Source organism: Tachypleus tridentatus, chromosome 13 (genome assembly GCF_004210375.1).
Source record: "Tachypleus tridentatus isolate NWPU-2018 chromosome 13, ASM421037v1, whole genome shotgun sequence".
NCBI classification, from domain to species: Eukaryota; Metazoa; Arthropoda; class Merostomata; order Xiphosura; family Limulidae; genus Tachypleus; species Tachypleus tridentatus.
In genome coordinates, this window is record NC_134837.1 from 19,743,969 (window position 1) to 19,763,907 (window position 19,939).

The window sequence follows — 19,939 nt, forward strand, 5'->3', positions numbered from 1 at the left end:
TTACACAGCTAAATTAGGGACGGCTAGCGCAGATAGCCCTCGTGTAGCAATGCGCGCAATTCAAAACAAACATTCACAAAAATCATGAATTAATATATTTTATTATCCATTAACCAAAATTACAGCTAAATCAATTGACCTTATTAATGTGGATTTAAACTTTTTTGCTTTTTTTTTTGTAACCATGAAATTATATATACTATAAATCTGAATGTATGAAGGCAATGGTTCCCAACCAGGGTGCAAGATAACATTTCAGTTTTTTTTTTTTTGTTTTTTTTTGTTGTTTATATTAAGGGTATTGTCTTATATATTCAAAAATTGTGCCACGCTTTGAAAAAACTCGTAAGAAATAAACAGGAACAAAAGAGTCATTAAATTTAAATTGGCTTATGAACATTTCAAATTCAAAGAAATTTCATTTCATGCATGGATGAAAATTTATTTTTTTTAGGCCATGTAGGGTTTATGTAACTTTTAGTTTGTTGTGATATTTTTCCTTTTCCAAATGTTTCGTTTTTGTTTATATATCATTAAAAACTAATTATAAAACTTTGTTTTGGCCACCTTCACCTTTATTCTTAAATAAATAATTACTGTGAGGGTTGCGAGAACGTATTAGAATTTTTTAGGGGTGCGGGGCATAAAAAAGGTTGGGAACCACTGTATTAAGATTATCGTTATGAAACTTGGCAGTCTTTTAGTTCATGTTATAAGTCTGTAAAAACAACACTTAAGACCTTTTAATAAAATGGTTTTACTAAACATTTGTTTGTGAATTTAAGAATCCTTTACTGAATTATGTAAATAAATAAGTTATAAGCATGTTATGATCAAATTACAATCACGCTACACAAAATGAGCCCATGTTATGATATTGAAAATTGCAAAGAAAAAAATTCCTGGCAGGTATTTAGTTTTTAAAGGAAGATGAATTTCCCGACTGGGTTGTTCAGGGATATTTATATCCCGCTCCACTCCGCTAGCGAAAGAATTTTAATGCTATCAGAGATTGTATTTAATTTCTCCTGATGTTTCAGTATATCGGATGTTTAAGAAGTTGACATATTGAAAGTAGTTTCAGATAAAAGCAACGAAAAGGCAGGTCGAGTGGAGCGGGAGTAATCCAGGCTGACTCGAAGAAGAACGAAAAGAAGCGGCAAACCAACAATATACCAAACGTCCCCTGTTCAGGGCCACCAAGTGGCTGGGATGTACAGGGTGGCGCGAAAGTCCCTACCCTTCCATATATCTTTTATATCCAGTGTATCTGTGTATTGTCCCTCATTCTCGCTGCATAATATTATGCAACGCAATGTATTGTGAGACATTTTCAAGTGTAAATAGTCTTAAATCGGCCATATTTCTCTGACAAAAAAGAAAAAATATATAATACATGCGTAATTGAATATAACATGATAACATAAGGATGGGTAGGGACTTACGAGCAACCTTGTATAAATTCTTGTGACCAGAGCTGAAATAAAGAAGAAAAAACGAGTTATTATTCATCACTCAATTGAAATATTGTGATCAGTTTTACTTTTTTGAGTTTTTGGAAACTAGATATGCGTTATATGAAGATATTATATTGTGTGGGGCGGATGTCATGGTATGTAATTTGGGAGTTAGGGAATTACGTATCTGCGTTTTTATAGTATTTGTGGGCTAGTGTTGTGAGGCGATCTGTGATAAGAGGTGTGTTGCAAATATGTATATATTTGATAGGAGTGCATTTGGGTAGGCTAAGTGCCATTCCTAATACTCTGTTCTGTTGGAGTTGAAGTGATCTGGCTGTTGTATTTTTCATGTTGTATGTGATTGGGGCTCCGTACTCAATTAGAGGGCGAATGTAGGCTTTATAAATTTTGATCATAGTATCGGGTGTACAGCTTTTTTGTTTCCTGTTAAAAGTTTTAAATGGTATATTCTATTTCTAACAGATTTGTTGAAATAGTGATTTTTTTCCGTTTAAGTTTTCTACTCTAACCCATTAAGTTTAATTTTTACACTTTAGTCATTTTTATAACAAAAGATTTAAAACATATATACAAACAAATGATCTAGTCTTTTAATGAATCTGCTCTTACTATTGGTGAAAGTTATCCAATAACAAAAACATTATTATTATTTTTAAATAGAAAGAACATGCCGTGTAACTTTTACTTTTTAATATCTCAATAAAGCAGGAAGATTGAAGTCTTTATATGTATATTATAGCTTAATTTTAGACATATCTACTGGAAAATCCTATAGGGTAAAAAATATATAAATTGAACAATTCAGAGTGGAGAAGCTTCATGTGATATAGAGAAATGAATATTGAGAACTTATATATTTCTTTTTTGAAACTAAGATATTAAAGAGTATATAATATTAAATTTATATGTGAAATCCATTTTGGTGCTAAGTGTATTGACATATATCATAATGTTGTTTATTCCATAGTGTTAAGGTTACAAAAATAAATAATAATTAGTTTCATGATTAATACTGTTTTTAATTATTATTCTAAATATCCAGTAATTTAAATTATCATTAAATCAATAAACATCAGGATGATAATCAAGTAATAGAAAGTAGGTGTTTAGAATCATTAATATTTTCAATTGTTCCAACTATCCAAGTAAATGAAATATTGCCATTATGTTTAATTTTGTTAAGTGTAAAACTGCATAATGAGTTGTCTGTATTCTGCCAGTTGTGGTTACTGAAAACCGTTATAAGTTTTAGTTTGTTTTTTAGCCATCTTATGAAAATAATCAGTTAGTTAAATGTAATCAGTTATGAACTGATTGATTAATCAATTAGTAAATTCCAATAACTGCTCAGCTGAACTCAGAAAGTTATTTGTAAAAATGAGGTTGATCCACGTTAGATAATGATAAAACACTTACTGCTGTTGTGCACATACGCATTGTCTTGTAATCTAAATTTAAATATTGTCTATCAGAACATTTGCTTTATTAAATGTTATTAAAAACATACACCAATACCATCAGTGGTAAGTTCAGGGCATATGGCTTATGAATAGAAATATGATATTATGAGTTACTGAGAAGTTTAAGTGTATTCAATTGTACATTTTGAAATTATTTATACTTGGAGAAGTGTATCAAATGAAAATTGAAAAATAAAATTCATGATTTAGAAAACTGGCTTACAATGTTTTTATCTATTGTACCAGTACTGAACGAAAGAATTAATAGTTAAAAAAAAAAAAAAGAACAGCAGGTACTTCCAGAGTTTTGCTTTCCTTCTAGTCAGTGGTTCAACAACAAGAAACAAAAAAATAAAGACTGACATCAGGTACTGCCAGCCATTTAACTTCCACCCTCTAAGCAGTTAATCAACAAAAACAACATCAGAAAGAAAAAAGTTGACACTGAGTGTTGTCAGCTATACTCCTTCAAAGGGTTTCCATATACTGTTCTGCTAGCTTGATCATTTTGTCCATGTCTTTTAGTACTCTCTTTTTTAGGAATAGTGGCACATCAGTTGAGGACACGATCATGAACTGTTCACTTATTAGTAGATCTGCCAGATCTTCAAAACTATTTTAATCTTTGGCCATATTAGTCTGTTTTGTGAATTAATGTCATAGACGTGCCACAGAAAAAATGCAGTTTATGTAGTGTTAGGTTTGACTTCCTTGAACTCCCAATGAAAACCTTCCTTGGTAAGCTCGTAACATTTCAACAATGCCATTTTTAATTTCTCATAGTTTATGGCATCTTCTGATGTCATGCCTGCATAGGTTTGTAGGCCTTTTCCTGTGAGAAGTTGGCTGAGATAGACTTCCTCATTGCCTTTATCCCATTTCTGGCTTTGGGCAAATATTTCCTTTATCTCTAGGAAACCATCCATGTCATCTTTGTTTTCATCAAACTTGGGTTGATTGGCCCTGACCCCATTCTCTTTTGGGTGAGATATGCAATCTCAGATTATGCTATTATTCTATTTGCTGTCTCTCCTTTTCTCCATTTGTGTTCTTATTCTCTCACTCTCTGTTTGTAATCTTTTCCTTACTTCCTTTCAGTCCTTCTCTTATTATTTCCTTTTTATCTCTCTTCCCTGTGTTTCCGCCTCTATGTTTTGTTGCTACTCTTTTCTATCTTGTTTTTCTTGTTATTTTAAATCTTTCCTATAGCACTGATTTTCTGTATCCATTTATCAAAATTAGTCAACATGGTTATATAGCGTGATTATAATCTATATACTATTTTCACTACCACTACAGTTGTGCATATGTAGACCTGGTCTTGCTATTGTTCAAGTTTTCTTTCACCATTAAATAATCCTCACTTGCTCATGATTAGGTTGTGTGTACAATAGGATTCTTTATACAATGTATCTGTGAATTAGTGGTGATAAATTTGAACAGTAAACAGACAGCACACAATCCACTTGTTTTAGAAATATATATTAAAAACAAGTGAAACATATGCAGAAAAATTTGACACTTTGTTATCACAGTTGTATCTAGAGCTTTAACTGTTTCTTTTTTTGTCCTAAGTTCATATAGGTAGGTTCAGTTACTTGAGAAGACAAATTATTAGTTTTTATTTCTGTTCTTACAATGCAATCTGTACCATTATATGTTCTTTATAGCAAAACTTGCAAATGATCTAGATCTATATCTCTAAGTTTCTATTACTTTCACTAACTTCTTATTTTTTGCTCCATATCTGCACATATCTATAATGACAGAAAAATCTAAAAATACATCTAGCCATCCAGTAATAATATTAGACACTAGCCAAAGTATCTGCCAAGTTCCAGTTATTAGAATGATATTTTATTCGTCAACTGTGTTTCTGTGTATTTTGAACCCTTTGGGATGTAAGGAACAGCCAGAATCCTTTTAAAGTATCTTTTTCCCAATAAACATATAGCAGTCATATATTTTATTGTATAATAAAATATTTTTGCTGTAACTTACGAATTATTTGTTTATATCTCAATACCTTATCATTGCACTGAGAATTTTACATCACATTTTATATCACATATTTCTATTACATTTTATCACAGTGTTTTCCAAATTTTTTATCTTGTAGAAAATCTCTATACATTTGTTATTCAGTGAGTGAAAATTAGAATAAAAAAAGAGAAACTTTTCTATACACTTTCAGGAAACAGAATTGCAGGGCTTAAGGGCAAAAATGGGGAAAATGTTTGTGTTAAATCTACAAAATAATACCAGGTACACACCCTCAGAATCCAATTAGTTTGTATGCAGATTTAAAGATCTCTAAGTTCCTTCTTCTTCTAACTATGGCTGTCACACAAACATATAGCTCTTTTATTATTATAGATAATAAAAAACACTAAAAGTTGAAGTAACATGCTGCCAATATTACAAAAGTCTAGTAGTAGTAGAACAATTAAACTACATTCACAATGTACAAGTTATTAAAGTTAATTAATGTCACTTGTAATAACAATTACTTTTAAAATAATTAACTTTAACACTACTTTTAGGAAAACTATATAAAAATTAAATTTTCAATCCTAAATAAACTAAATAATAATTCTTAAGTTGAAGAGTTTTGTATATAAAAAAAAACTAAGTAACTCTCTTGTATATCCAACAAAATCTGTATATAATGGATGAATAAAATGCTATTTCTTTAAGTCTAATAGCTGTTGTACATAATGTTTTTTGCATTTCAGTCACTATGTACTTGTTTTGGATATATCAGTGCAAAATTATGAATAAGGTCGATATGATGGGGAATTACTTTTCCTCTGGATATGGATTAAAAATAGTAGCTTCTTTGAATTTCATACATTTACAGCAAAATAACAAGTGAACCAAGATTAATTAACAAGTTTAGTTCTTAATAAAAAAACTCATTTTTGTCAACTTGATAATTTTGAAAATTTAATTTGTTAATAATTATTTGAAATGTGATCACAAGTATTCCTCATGAAAACTTGGCTTTGCATCTTATAAATTTTGAGGTGTTATTCACTAGGTTATATATCATAATTAAATTGTATGCAGTAACCTGTTATTTTTTTATAATCTTACATGTTAAAATTTAACCAGATTAACTGCTTTAAAAAACTGAAATGAAAGTTTTAAAACAACAGATAAGTTTCCTCAAATATGTATTCATCTTTGAAACATGATAAAAATAATTTTGTAGTTATTTTTAAACAAGATTATATTGAGAATGTTAATAAAAATCATAATAAAAATAAAACTGATAGCAGGAGTTTTACCAATCTATTCTCAAATAGTGTATTCTTTTCACACAAAGAAGATTACACAATTTATGTTTTGTAATGTCATTTGTAAAGATCTACACCTTTAAGTTGAAAAACTTTTTTTTTCTACCAAAGAGAATACAAATAATCAATAACTTCTGGTTAAAGCAAGCTAACTGCATGGTTCAGAAATAAAATGTAGCCAAGCAAATAATGTAATTTATTTTATAAATTATGCACTATCATAAAATAAAAAATCATAATTCTTATAGTATGAATGCCTTTTTGACAGTTATATTTATCATAAAACAATAGTATTAAGCTTACTGTATTCTTCAATTTGCTTAATTAATCATTCAGTCCCATAGGGTTTTTCCAAGAAGAGTACATTTCAAATACACAAATCAGAAATGGATATTCAAAATTTTATTTTTTTTTTTTTTTTGTTGTTGTTACACAAAGTTCACAATAGTACTCTACAGTAGTTTTCACATAAGCCAACTAATAAACAGTTAGCTTATAAATAGATACATTTCTAAATAAAAAAAAAAAAAGTCTTCTTATAAAATTATGTTAATAAAATAATTATAAAAGGTTGGTCAAGAAAACCAAAAATAATAATACAGCAGTATAATACAATCCAACTGTATAAAAAAAACAGACAATAGAAGCCGAGTTCCAGCACTGGTGATCTCATCTACTACGCGAATCTTCCACCCCACATTCCTGTCAGTGTAACTCTGGAAACATAGATAATATATGTTGTATAATATGGAATTTATTACTTTGTTGTCACTTCCAGAAACTTCTACATGTATTACTACAAGCAGGTAACAATTGTTGAGTCCTAATTTTTTTACCTTTTTTAAATGAAGAATTGTATAAGTACCATAAAGGTGTTGTGCTCAAAATATTTTCACCTCAACATAAATATGTTGTATTTTGTATACTGGTTCGTTTCTTCTAATATGGAAAAAACAAGACATTCCATGTTGATTATAGGGGAATTTTAAAACACATCTAAATAAATTTACCACTCTCAGACTGTTAAGAGAAACAATCATTCCTACATGAAAATAATAATAAAAAGCAAGAAAACATTCCACATTGATTATAGAGGAACTTAAAACACATCCAAATAAATTTACCACTCCTAGACTGTTAAGAGAAATAACCATTCTTACATAGGATTTAAAAGGGATAATAACATGTCTGTTCATTTACATCTGCCCTAACTCAACCTATAATAGATCAGAAACACTTTATAGTGAATACAGAGAGGTAAATATATTACTAAACATGCCATACCACTTTTCTATATACAAATGTAATAGTTGAAAACTGCCATATTTGACTTCTGAATAAAGAAATCTTTGTTCAGGAATACAGTTTTAAATTTTCTGTGCAAGTGTTGACATATAGATCACATCTGTTTGAACAGAATGCAAGTAGTCATAAATTTATATTAATCTTTGTCTAATAATAAAATTACATATCACAGTGAGATCATTTTCATGGAAAAACAGCTACTCAACAACACCAATCACTTACTTTTGGGCTATTGTAATTGTAAAGTGTGACTTGATCATCACTGTTCAAATATACTCATGGCTTCAGTTGTGGAGTATTTTGTTACTGGAATATGACATTCCAGTTAATACCAAATATATTCAAAAACCAGACACAAAACTGAGATCTATACTATGTAAAAACTACACCGACAAACACCACACCAACATTATTTATAAAATACAATGTGATAACTGCCACAACTTCTATATTGGAGAAACAAGTAGAAAAATGGAAACCAGATTCAAAGAACATAAAAAGTCACCTTCACACGTTTTCGAACACTGCAAGTCAAATAAACACAACATAACCATAGAAAACACTCAAATACTAAATAAAGAAACAAACATGAACAAACGCAACATTAAAGAGGTCTTACTTATACAACAACTTAAACCCAAAATAAACCAATACAAAGGAACACCATTATACCTATATAATAAATAATATAAAATTATATATTCAAACATTTAACACTGCCCTCTGCATTCTGACACTCAGTTACACAATCCCTTTCAAACCTGTGGTCAGCTTCCGGTCAGTTATCTCTTTCTTTCTTTGTGAACCTGATGATGACCGAAGTAGGTCGAAACCTTGTTCACTCCTCTACGTAAAATATTTTCTCAACCCAAATGAGCCATTTTTATATATATATTTTTCTCTACAAGTGGGTTTTCTCAACATCACTGATCATTATCTGAGGTTCACAGTTCTAGTACAGTAATCATTACACCATGCCCTGTTCTTACCCAAAGGAAAGTGATGTTATTGTTATGTTCTCTTTTAGACAGTAAAATTAGCAGAATTATTGTGTAATCTTTATAAATAAATATGGCAGTTTTGTTTTGTATCTTTTCTACCCATAGATGGACTTTGTTTTAGTAAATCTTATAAAACTAAGACATCCCATCAAAGGATTTAAGTATTTACAAAAAAAAAGCTATTTCAGTGTGAGCAAAATTAGAAAGTCTTTATTTTATAGACGGTTAGCAATTATCTCCTTAACTGCAAAAAAAAATATATAAACAAACAATGTGATCTTTCTATGTTATTTAGAGTGGTGGTTATAGTGTATAAATAATACTTTCAGTAATAGCTTACTAGATAATTGTAAACTGTGACTTGATAACCACTGTTTTAATATACTTGTGGCTCAAAAGTGTAGAGTATACAGGATGTGAACTGTGGACTCTCAAATTTAGTCTAGCACACTCATTGGTACAATGATGCAGATAGTATGTAATTGCCTATATTTTGATACTGAGATGTTGCCATCAAAAGATAGATAAATATTTTTTTCTGGTAGAAAGGTATTTCATAATAAACACATCTAGGTCACAGCTTTTATTTTTTTGTCACATCTAGTTGTATCTTTTAGCAGACTGACTCTAGTTTGTCATAATATTATTTTGGAAACTGTTTATAAATAAAGATTGTATGTAATAGACTAATTTTGTTATTTAACTGTAGCTTCTTTAATGAATGTTTAATTATATTAAATAGGAAACAGCATTAAATCTAGTGATAAGAAGTTAGTGTCATCACTGTAGTATATTTAACTGGTCTCAACCTTAGCCATTTGCAATAAACAACTAATGGTGAGTGCACTTTATTGTGAAGAACCTATCTACATCATTTTAAAATATATTAAAAGAACCCCGTAAATCCTGTAAGAAGCAGAAAATGTTTAATATAAACATTTAGCTTAAAAGTCAAAACAATAATATCAAGTTTATATTCACTTCCTATGAATAACACTATGTAACAAAATTTTTACTTTTTCTTGTTCCTGGGCAGAAAGTGTTATTTCCTAATTGTTTATGCCTAAAGTATATGGAAAAGACCAATTTTTCTCTTCAAACTTTGCTATTGTGACCTCGGAGTGCATAACAAAACCATAATGGGAAACTGCATTTGAGGGCTTATATGTGAAAGTAATTTACATTACAGTCATAAAACTTGAAAAACAAGTCACTTTTAAACATTTTCATTCATTTTTATATAACTTTAGTATAAATACATGTAAATCTTGATTCACATGTTGTTTTATTCAGACTTTATGTAAAGAAAAATGTGTAAATTTGCCCATTTTTACATAGAAAATAGGTTTATTTCTATATTTCATTATCCATGTCACAATAGCAAAGTTTGAAGGGAATAATTAATAACCATTTTTTGTACCTTTACAAAATAAGAAATTTAGAAATAACACATACTATCCAGGAACAAAATCTGTGTTACACAGTGTAATAATTCTGATTGTTTAACATTTTCCACTAAGGCCTCTTAGCCACATCAAGAAACAGGCTAAGAGAAAAATTTTTCTACTAAGTAATTTATTTAAAATCCTACCTGATAATAAACAACATCAGGAATGGTGACGTTTGGTGTCCATTCCAGTATAGCTAGATCACCATTTTCACACTCCAGTTTTAGAGTTTTGCGAAATTTAGGAAAGCTTGGAAAATTATCAGCTTTCCTTAAACTTGATGTGTCATATTCCCACAAACAGAGTCGTCCAGCTGTAGAAGGAAGTTTGGATTTAAAACAGTAGCAAAAAATAATAACAAGTCTTTCCAATACATCTGTTTATTTACAGTTAAAATATATGGTTTATGTACGAGATTTTACGTTGACCATATGGTGGTACTAATGACACAGTCATTCAGTGTAATAGATCATAGCATGTCTATTTTATATTTTGACATTCAATTGAAGGTTAATCACAAAATTTTTAAATAGCTTAATACTTCACATTTATGCTGTTAAATGTTTAAAAGTGTTATAACAAATATTAGAAAAAAGACCTTAGGTTTTATATATCAAACTTACAAAAGTAAAATAAAATGTATTTTATTATGTGCGTGTTTTTTCTGTCTTTTAAAGCTGCATTATTTTTTACCATATATCAACTTCTTCCTCAATTTAAGAAAAACATTACTTTGTTTTGGTTAACATGTATTCACATTCCTTATTAAACCCCAACAAAATGGTATTGTGACAAAGTTGAGAAGAGGATATAGTTGAGGTTTTTTTTTCCTGTGAAAGAAAGAAAAATGGACATTTCATGTTAGCTGTATTCAGACAGGTTAGAACTACTGTTTTGTCTTTAATGAAATGTGTTGGATGTACAAGACTGTTTAGTGTATTATTTAATTTATTTCATAACTTATTATTTAATTATTGTTTACTTTTCGTGATAAGAGTATTGAAGACTTTCAAAAGTGTCAACTGTTACAAATTTTATTACATAGCTCTGTATGAGTCATACATTGTGTTTGCAATTAGATTTATGTTTAGGCTTTAATAACATTGTGGACAACTCAAATCTTCAGTATTTTTGTCATTACCTTAAGTGAGTATTGTTCCATTGTGGCATCTAGTTTATAGAAAGTTCAAGGGCTCAGTGAACAAGGTATATGTGTGTGTGTGACTAGTTAATAATACAAATAAAAAAAATCAAGTGAGAGATAATTAAACAGATTTAGAATAAGTGATTAGTGATTAGCTGTGATGGGCAACTTATAATGAACTTAGAAGTTTAGTCTGAAAAAAGTAAGTTAGTGAAAGGGAAAACAGAAGGGTAACATGAGGTTAGAAAATGTGAAATTAGCAAGCAGTGAGTGATTAGCCTTAATGGGTGATATTTTAAAGTGAGTTTTACAGTTTAACAGAGATAAAAAGAATAAGCTGTCTTGTAAAAGGGTGTTCTAAAGTCAATAAACCAATCTGTGGAATTTTTATGAAAGAAGGTAATTATTTAAAGTTCATGATACACTGTGGTAATCCGTAAGGTAACGTCAATGAACTTATCACAGATTGTATGGTAACAAACAAAGTAGATAAAAATATCTTGTCTTTTCAATTTGTCTCTAAAGTAATTGAATCAGTCAGTGTGGATGTTTGGGCAAGGAAAGAGAATTATTTAGAATTTTAGATATGCTATTGTGTAAAGGATTTTTTGTACATAAGTTTGACTTCTTTTGAATATATTATTTTAAAACAAGTGGATTATGTGCTGTCCATTTTTTCTTTGAATATATTACCAGCACCTCACAGACACCTGCTGTAAAAGAATTCCAGCCCTCTTACAAATTTAAAATTCTAACAAATTGCATTAACTTCCTGTTGCTTTAAATGCAACATCTGTTTCTTGATGGCCAACCTATGGCCTCTGTTATTGTATATTGAGCATAAAAAAGTAGCATGATTGTGTGGTTATGCAAGTGCTGATGTGCTTTATGTTGCCAGATTGTGCATTCTTTATTTAATATGTTTTATACCTAAAAAAACTAGAAATGTAATCCACTAGTTTAAAAAGGTTGGACAAACATGTTAATTGCTCTGCTTGAATTACTAAGAGATACATCCACAAACATTTTTAGAGGAAGTTCTTAATACCACTATAATAACTGACTGATGTATATATATAACCCATGTGAATGATATGCCAAAAGCATTTGTTTTAATACGAGTTAACAAACCAGCTTTAGGATGTGGTCGTCCTCTTCTGTCAAACTCTATCCCAGCATATACCTTGATGTGCTACAAAATGAAAAACTATGAATGATTCAACCATCATGTAATCTCACATAACTCATTTTGCAATTGATTATAATTAAAACTAAATCCCAAATAAAATGCTGAATCGATTTTTATCAGTCAAGGATACTCCAGTGTCCTAAATTACAACCAATTTATTATGTACTAAACTATTACTGAAAGTGAAAGTTATTTTATAATAGTTTATGTAGCACATTTTTTACAAATTTTCAAACAATTTACATGAATTCTGGCATAAGTGAGAGATAATTAAACAGATTTAGAATAAGTGATTAGCAATTAGCTGTGATGGGCAACTTATAATGAACTTAGAAGTTTAGCCTGAAAAAAGTAAGTTAGTGAAAGGGAAAACAGAAGGGTAAGCAGGGTAAGGACCAGCATGTATCCTTCAAGTGACACATCATAATAATAAATATAGCTAGAGGTTAATATAAAGTAAATATCAGGAAAAGCAAGATGGACACAAAAATAATAATATTCAAGGACTCTGAAAAGCAGGTTTCCATTTCAAACCACAGAAAAAAACAATAGGCTATTAACCATAGAGTTACCAGTGAGACATATGAACCCCACTGTTTTGTTTATTTGTACATTGTTCTGAACTATTTAAGTACCGCATTCCTTGAGAATCCATGAATCTATTGGTTATAGTGTCCCTAATACCATAAAAAGAAAATACACAAAAATGCTATAAGACATAATTCCACTAACTACAGGGAGAGTACCATATGTATTAGAAACAAAAATTAGTGATCTCATCCATTGGTTTCGATTTGTTCTGTACAATGAGTGTTGTAACAGGCAAAAACTACTCATTGAAGTACAACAGTAGACACCAATGGTAGTGTGGTATTTTCAGGTAAAAACTGCTGATTTCCTTACAGACAGACAGATCTACAGGTAACTACAGATTTGTTTAGTAAAGAGAATAATAATTCTGATCCAATAATCAAGATTTTCTACTCTGTGTAAAATAATGAGACTGAAAAAAAATTGTAAAAATGAAAATAATCCTTATCAATGAATAAACAAAGGTAAATGCAGTAATACTAGTGCACATGAAGAGATAGTAACTTTTATGAAGATGTGCCTAGTACCATAGTTTTGCCTTCTTAAAACAGACTCCTGGGAAAATAAATACAATACACTTAAAAGCTATTCTTCACTCTATAACCTTGTTGTAAACAAACATGGCTAAAGAAAGGAAGTTTACCTGTTGAATCCATACATTTATTCAACTTTATACTTGACCAGCATAGGATATTGCAATACCAGTCCATTTAACCTGGATGCTGTATATTACTGCAATAACCTCTTGGCCAGAATAGACATCATCTACCATAAGAAATAAAGCAACTACAACAAGGCAATTCTAATGACTTTCTATATATCACATGTTGCAATCACTACATCCCAGAAACTAAATAAAAGTAAAGCAAGTTGAAGACATATGTGATACCCCATGCACATCAAAGCAGTGATAGTATAAAACAAGTAATTAAGTTTAGGATTCAGAAGTTACAACCTTCAAGGTCATGCAAGCTAGCATATGAATGACACAAACTGCAAAATTTAAAATTTTTTATTGTAACTCAAATATGTCTCCTAGTGACTTTTTTTATCTTTGCAAATTTATTATCACCTTTCAGATTTTATGAAGAAGCTATTATACCTTAAACTTCAAAAGGAAAAAAAATCATAGTTACTTTTTATTTATGTATATTTAAAAAATTTTAATGTATGATGTCATCATTTTATACTGTGGGCCTGGCATGGTCTGATGGTTAGGGTGCTCAATTTACAATCTATGTATTACAGGTTCAAATCCTGTCAGTAATCCTGATTGCCCTTTTCATCAGCTGAAACTTCTAATAAAAATCTCATCTTTCATTATGCTAAAAAACGTTTTTGTTTTTATCCTTAATGCAGACAAAGCCTGTTGAGATATTAACTTACAGATCTCACATAGATGGTTCTCTTCAATCTGACATATGCAAACAGAGGAATTTCATATATGATCTCTATCACATTGCTGGGTGTTGAGATGAATCAGAGAATGATGCACTGATAATTTGAAAGAATAATCACAGACAAGTTCTTTCTAACAATTCTGATGAGAACAACAGTCATGACTAAAATGAGTATTTAATCCACTTCCATGCATGCATTAACAGCAAAGTTGACAATTACCAGTTTATAAAAGGTATAGAATGCAGCAATAAAAACTGTAACAGGAGCAGCCAAACCAACACCCTGTACTTCTGTCTTCATTTTATCAACAGTAATATGAGATAAAGAATTATAACCAACCAAGCACCACTCAGAGTGACCACAACCACATTTTACCCACTATTTCAGCATATGAAAAAGGGCAAACACAATAATACAGAGAATGAAAAGAATCAAATTATGGATCAATAAGGCTCAAGAAAATGTATCCATTAGAAAACAAAGATTATAGAGTGGATTTAGGAAGATGTGGAAGTAAAGGTCACCACAGCTGGAGTCAAGGGATGGGCATGTGAGCCGAGAATGACACTAATCACACCAACAGATGGCTCAATTAGGAAATAAGTGAATACAAGGGCAGCAATGTAGAGAGACAGTATTTGAATGAACAGTGACCAAAACTAAACTGCATTCTATTCAGATCAGAATCTGACTAGTAAAATGAAGACCACAACAGGATCATATTCCTGACAGATTCCCTAAACCTCATCATAAACCAGAAGACAGGTTTTGTCCAAAGAATATGAGTAAAGCCTTTAAGAGACTCAAAGGTTCCTCTGATAATGACTTATATTTAAGACTACAGCGGCACATTACTTACTGAGAAGATAAACCACTTAGCTGGTATAGTTGCAGCTCTTAGGTAACCAGGTAAACTTTCATAATGAAACAGCATGCAGACTGAGGGAAAAAGAAATGATATAACAGAAGTAATGCTGGAAGTATGGAAGTGAATTAAAAGTATATGGAAAGCACACATGCTATTTAAACCAAAGGTTATTACCAGAAGAACCTTAAGGACATTACTGGAGTGAGGATGATGGCTTGTACCAGGACTAGTGGCAAAATCTTCAAACATATAATAGTACTGGAAGTAACAGTACAAAAACCATGTTATTTACAATGGGTTCCTGGCATTAAAAATAAAATATAGATAGAGATACATGTAAATGATTGTCTCCTTATGGTCAGTGGTATGGAATTGAGGTTACTGCTACACTACCTGGAGTGCACATTGATATACATGCTGTAAGGGGACTTCAAAAATGGAGGAAAGAAAGCATGTACTTTAACCAATACTAACTTCTAGCATGTAAATATATTAAAAAATGTATCAATACTTGTGTTGTGCTTCTATGCAGTATTTATGGTTCTGCAATCTTCAGCCCTAAAGCAAAACTATTTTACCTGTTCTTCTTTAAAATACACAGACATTCTTCATAAGTATTAAATACATCATGAATACAAAAGTGGCTGTTGATGCCATTTTAGAAGTAGACATCTCTTTTCTGTAGAATTCTATAGACACACACAACAAGACAGCAAACATGAACATAATATGCTTCACTAATGCCTGATAACTATATCGAGCAGAGAATTTATACTTGGACCAGTGACATAATAGGCTACTCTCAAACTCAAGTTTCACTTATATTAACCATGCACATAAAATAAATGAGGAGTGATACAACAGAGTTACAAATTTATTGAAGTTCTGGCTTATATATTCTAACAACTGGTTATTCTAACCTCCCTTACAATTTCTCTCAAGATTCAGAAGGATCGCAATGCCTTTAGGAAAGTTCGATTTCTGTCAAAAGTCATACAAAACTCACATGGGCCAATTACTATGAACTTATGTTGAAGCTTATAAAAAGAGAAACTTTTTTTATAAACTTTCAACCATGTAAAAGGAGTTGTTTTAATCCTATCAAAGTGTAAATCACAAGCTGTTTTAAGAGAGTTGCATTCCAGCTTAAATAAACTACTTTCTTATCAATGTATGTCAATGAACTTGGTACTAAAATTTAAATATTATACAAATTTTAACATCTGCCACATGGGCCAGTTCAGCATCTTTTAGTACTGGACATAGGATGGTCAATAAGTAGTTGTTCTAGAAGTTTTGCTAAGTTTCATTCATTGAGTTTGTTAAAATAACCCTAAATCACCAGTTTCCATATTTATTATAATATGGTTGTACATTATTCTATTCCTCTTATAATTATTCTTCATTACATTTTCAATTTGCTAATTGCTAGGGAGGTCATCTCATAATGCATCTGCATCAACTTTAGCACTGAAACTAATAATTTCTTATATATAATTCCAATTCTCCTATTTGAAGGTAACAATGTTATTGTGTTCATTCCTTTTATATTTGTCAGTTAATGCAGTAATCAACTGACAAATCTCTGATTCAGCTGCTGTGCAATACTGATTGGGATATCATTGAATAAATTCTTCACTCATCTGACCTGGATCCATGGTTTAGCATAACTGCTACACTTTAACCATCATGTTTACAAACACATCTAGAATATTTCAAGCATGTTTCATTGCTATACCATTTTATTTTACATTGAAAAGTTAAATTCCCCTTGGTCTCAAGTCAAGTCACAGGTCTGGTCCACCACCCTGACCATGAAAGTAGTACCATATGTTGTATTTTAATATAATAGAAATAACCTTAATCTTTCTAGAATTACTTTTTTTTTTTAAATCCACATCAAGATACTTGGCTGGCTCATGTAACAGGTGATAATTGCAAGAAGGAATACTTCAATAAATTTTCAATCCTCACTTTTCTGTATCATGTGACATGTTTTTGCTCAAAATAGCCCATTTTATAATTTCTTTCTTAACCTATATGACCTTGTGCTAAGACATAATTATATTTAGTCTCCAATTTTTTGTTTTTGTCTTACTGAGATACAGACTAGATAGTCAAACCCACATGCAACACCCTGTATTTTAAGAAATGACAATAACTCTCTATTTGCTATTTATTTATAACTAATAAAAAGAGAATATGTTAATTTACTGACAATAAGATTTGCTTATTCCTATGACAGTTTGTGAATTACTTAGCCTACAGTTTTATTGTTACTTTCACCTAGATCACCTCAGCCAGCTAATGAAACTATTTTGACCCACTTAGGCTTAGTTAGAAAGCCAAATAATTTGTAATAGTTTTAGGACAGTGTACATTCTTCTGTATTGATATTTTGATACTATCAATAACCCTATAAAAAAGGTAGGGTTAACTTTTTTGAAAAAGTAAAAGACCCAAATGCAAGTATTGACTTTCTGGTTTTCATGTATATTATTTATTTTTAGAATTATCTAAAATTTAAAATGGAAATTTATTAGGTTAGATAGTAAAATTTAAGTGAAAAACTAAACAAAAAATACTCATGATTTCACACACACACATCTCAAATGCAGCATGATTGTAATTTGACCAAACATACTGATCACTTGATCCTTTGTTTACACAAGGAAATTTCATGATAAATTGTCTTTGCTATCCACTAAGTGCAGCTTTAAAGTAGTAAATTTAACTTAAAATAACATTTTTAAACTATTAGCTTTAGCACCAAAAATAAATGATGTGTAATTGTATATTACAGTCATTCTAAAACAAAAAAATGGGTAATTTAGATATTTCAAATACTTTTTTATTATATTATGTACTGAGCCCAGAGTCTGTTAAGGCAGAGAAAATAACAGATTAAATATAACATTTTACTTTAAAAAACGTTTGATAATCATTTAGGAAGTTCTAGAGGTTATTCATATGATGTGTATGAGTATTTTATTCTTAAAATGAAATTCTTCTAGAACTCAGACTGACTCAGTAAAGGCTTTATTGATTCACACAGAAATTTTACAAAACTACTTAATTAAAAGTTCAGATTTTTTACGTACAACAGACTTGTAATGCTTACTAAATGTATGCTCAATTTTGTGAAGATAACTTTAATGCTTAATGCAGTCATTATAGGTTGGTAAAAATGGCCAAGGCAGTACACAAACAGTCTCATTTTACAATCATTATCTTGGTCAGCTGCACAGAAGCATGGCCCAACCATTCATCTAGAAGGTCAAATTGTAGAAGGTAGAAATATTGGAAAAATCATAATTTGTTATTTATGTGACTTACTGCAAAGGAATTTTCATATTAAAAGCTGATAATCATATACGTGATGCATAATGTTAGATGTGATTAATAACATAAGCCTGTGAAGTTAAACTTCATAAAAGTTGTTTTGGTTTTAGTAATGGATTTCCCATAATTCAGCTATGCAGGTTTCAAAAATAGTGTTTTTTTTATCATGTAAAGAATTTTTACAAATCTGGAAAACTTACATAAATCAAATTATTAATTTGTTTACCACAATGAACATTTTTTGTTATTATGCTTATTAATAAAAACACAAACTTAAAAAAAGAGAAGAATGCTGATGTCAAATGAAAATGCATCCTAACTCATTCTGATTTTTTTTTATCATATTTATCCTTTTTAGCCTAAAACTACATGGTATGGTCTTTTATTTATGTATAGCATCTGGTTTTCAATGACCAGCAGTAATCAGCCATCATGCTGATGTTCCACATTCCCAATACCTCCTCTCCATTTCCTTGATGTCTTGATGCAACCTTTTCCTTTGTTTTTTGATGATGGCACAGAGATTTTGGGGGAAATAGTCAATATGCAAGTGAAAGAAATGAACTTTCAAGTTCAAATTACAACCCAAATCTTTATATTTATTGAGCATGTTATTGACAATACTTTCATAATTTGGGTCCTTGTTGTTTCCTAAACATTTATAAACAACATCCTCAGAGATAACCCATGTTTCTTTTTCAACTTTCCCCACTGTCCTTTAGAACTGTTCATCTGAAGTCAATTTCATTATCTAAGGCCTAACAAAAATTTTATTCTTAAGTTTTTACTTCTAAAAGAGTTGGTAAATTGCCCAGATAGAAAGGAAGCAGAACAATTATTTCTTTATCCAGTGATGATTTTATGCTCTGCTGTCCAGTTCACACAAAAGAACATGGAAATTTTGTATAAACAGACTTTTGACCCAACCACATACAATGCCTCTATAATGTAGCTAACCATGTTCTTTATATTTGACCTTATTAAAAATAAGTTTAAGATTTGTGTATATTTACTTCAAATGAGCAACAGGAACAGATGCATGTGTGTTATTTTGGCAAAGAAGAACACTGTTTGGACTTTTCTTGTGGAGGAATCACTGAACATCATCATTCATTTAGTTCATAGATTGCAGTTCCTAGCATTGGTATTAATTCAGCAATATTGTTGCAATAAACCAGTGAAACTTCTTTCAAAAAGCATTATAAACTCTTTCTCATGATTACTATGCAAGTAAAATTATGTCCCTCGAGTAAGTAAGTTCTCAGCCCAAAGTTTGGACCCCAAAATCTGAAAAACCCTTTGGAAGGCCAAAAATCACTCACCAAATCATTAAGTTCACCTTGTGTGAAAAGTTGTGGTTCATCAGATATTTTAGGATGAAAACAGTCCTCATCATCATTCCTAATGACA

General features: G+C 30.3%; 1 protein-coding gene across 2 annotated transcripts in view; it reads right to left on the reverse strand.

Moving 5' to 3' along the window:
* Window positions 1–6,627: 6,627 nt before the first annotated feature.
* knk (cytochrome and DOMON domain-containing protein knickkopf) overlaps window positions 6,628–19,939 on the reverse strand; it is a 98,795-nt gene continuing 85,483 nt past the window's right edge. For both annotated transcript variants that reach the window (XM_076475101.1, XM_076475102.1), the window contains 3 exons: window positions 12,270–12,330; window positions 10,138–10,307; window positions 6,628–6,956 (listed from right to left, as the gene is read on the reverse strand). In XM_076475101.1, coding sequence (XP_076331216.1) covers window positions 6,816–6,956; window positions 10,138–10,307; window positions 12,270–12,330 — 372 coding nt within the window. In that variant the 3' untranslated portion in view covers window positions 6,628–6,815. The remainder of the gene's footprint in view (window positions 6,957–10,137; window positions 10,308–12,269; window positions 12,331–19,939) is intronic.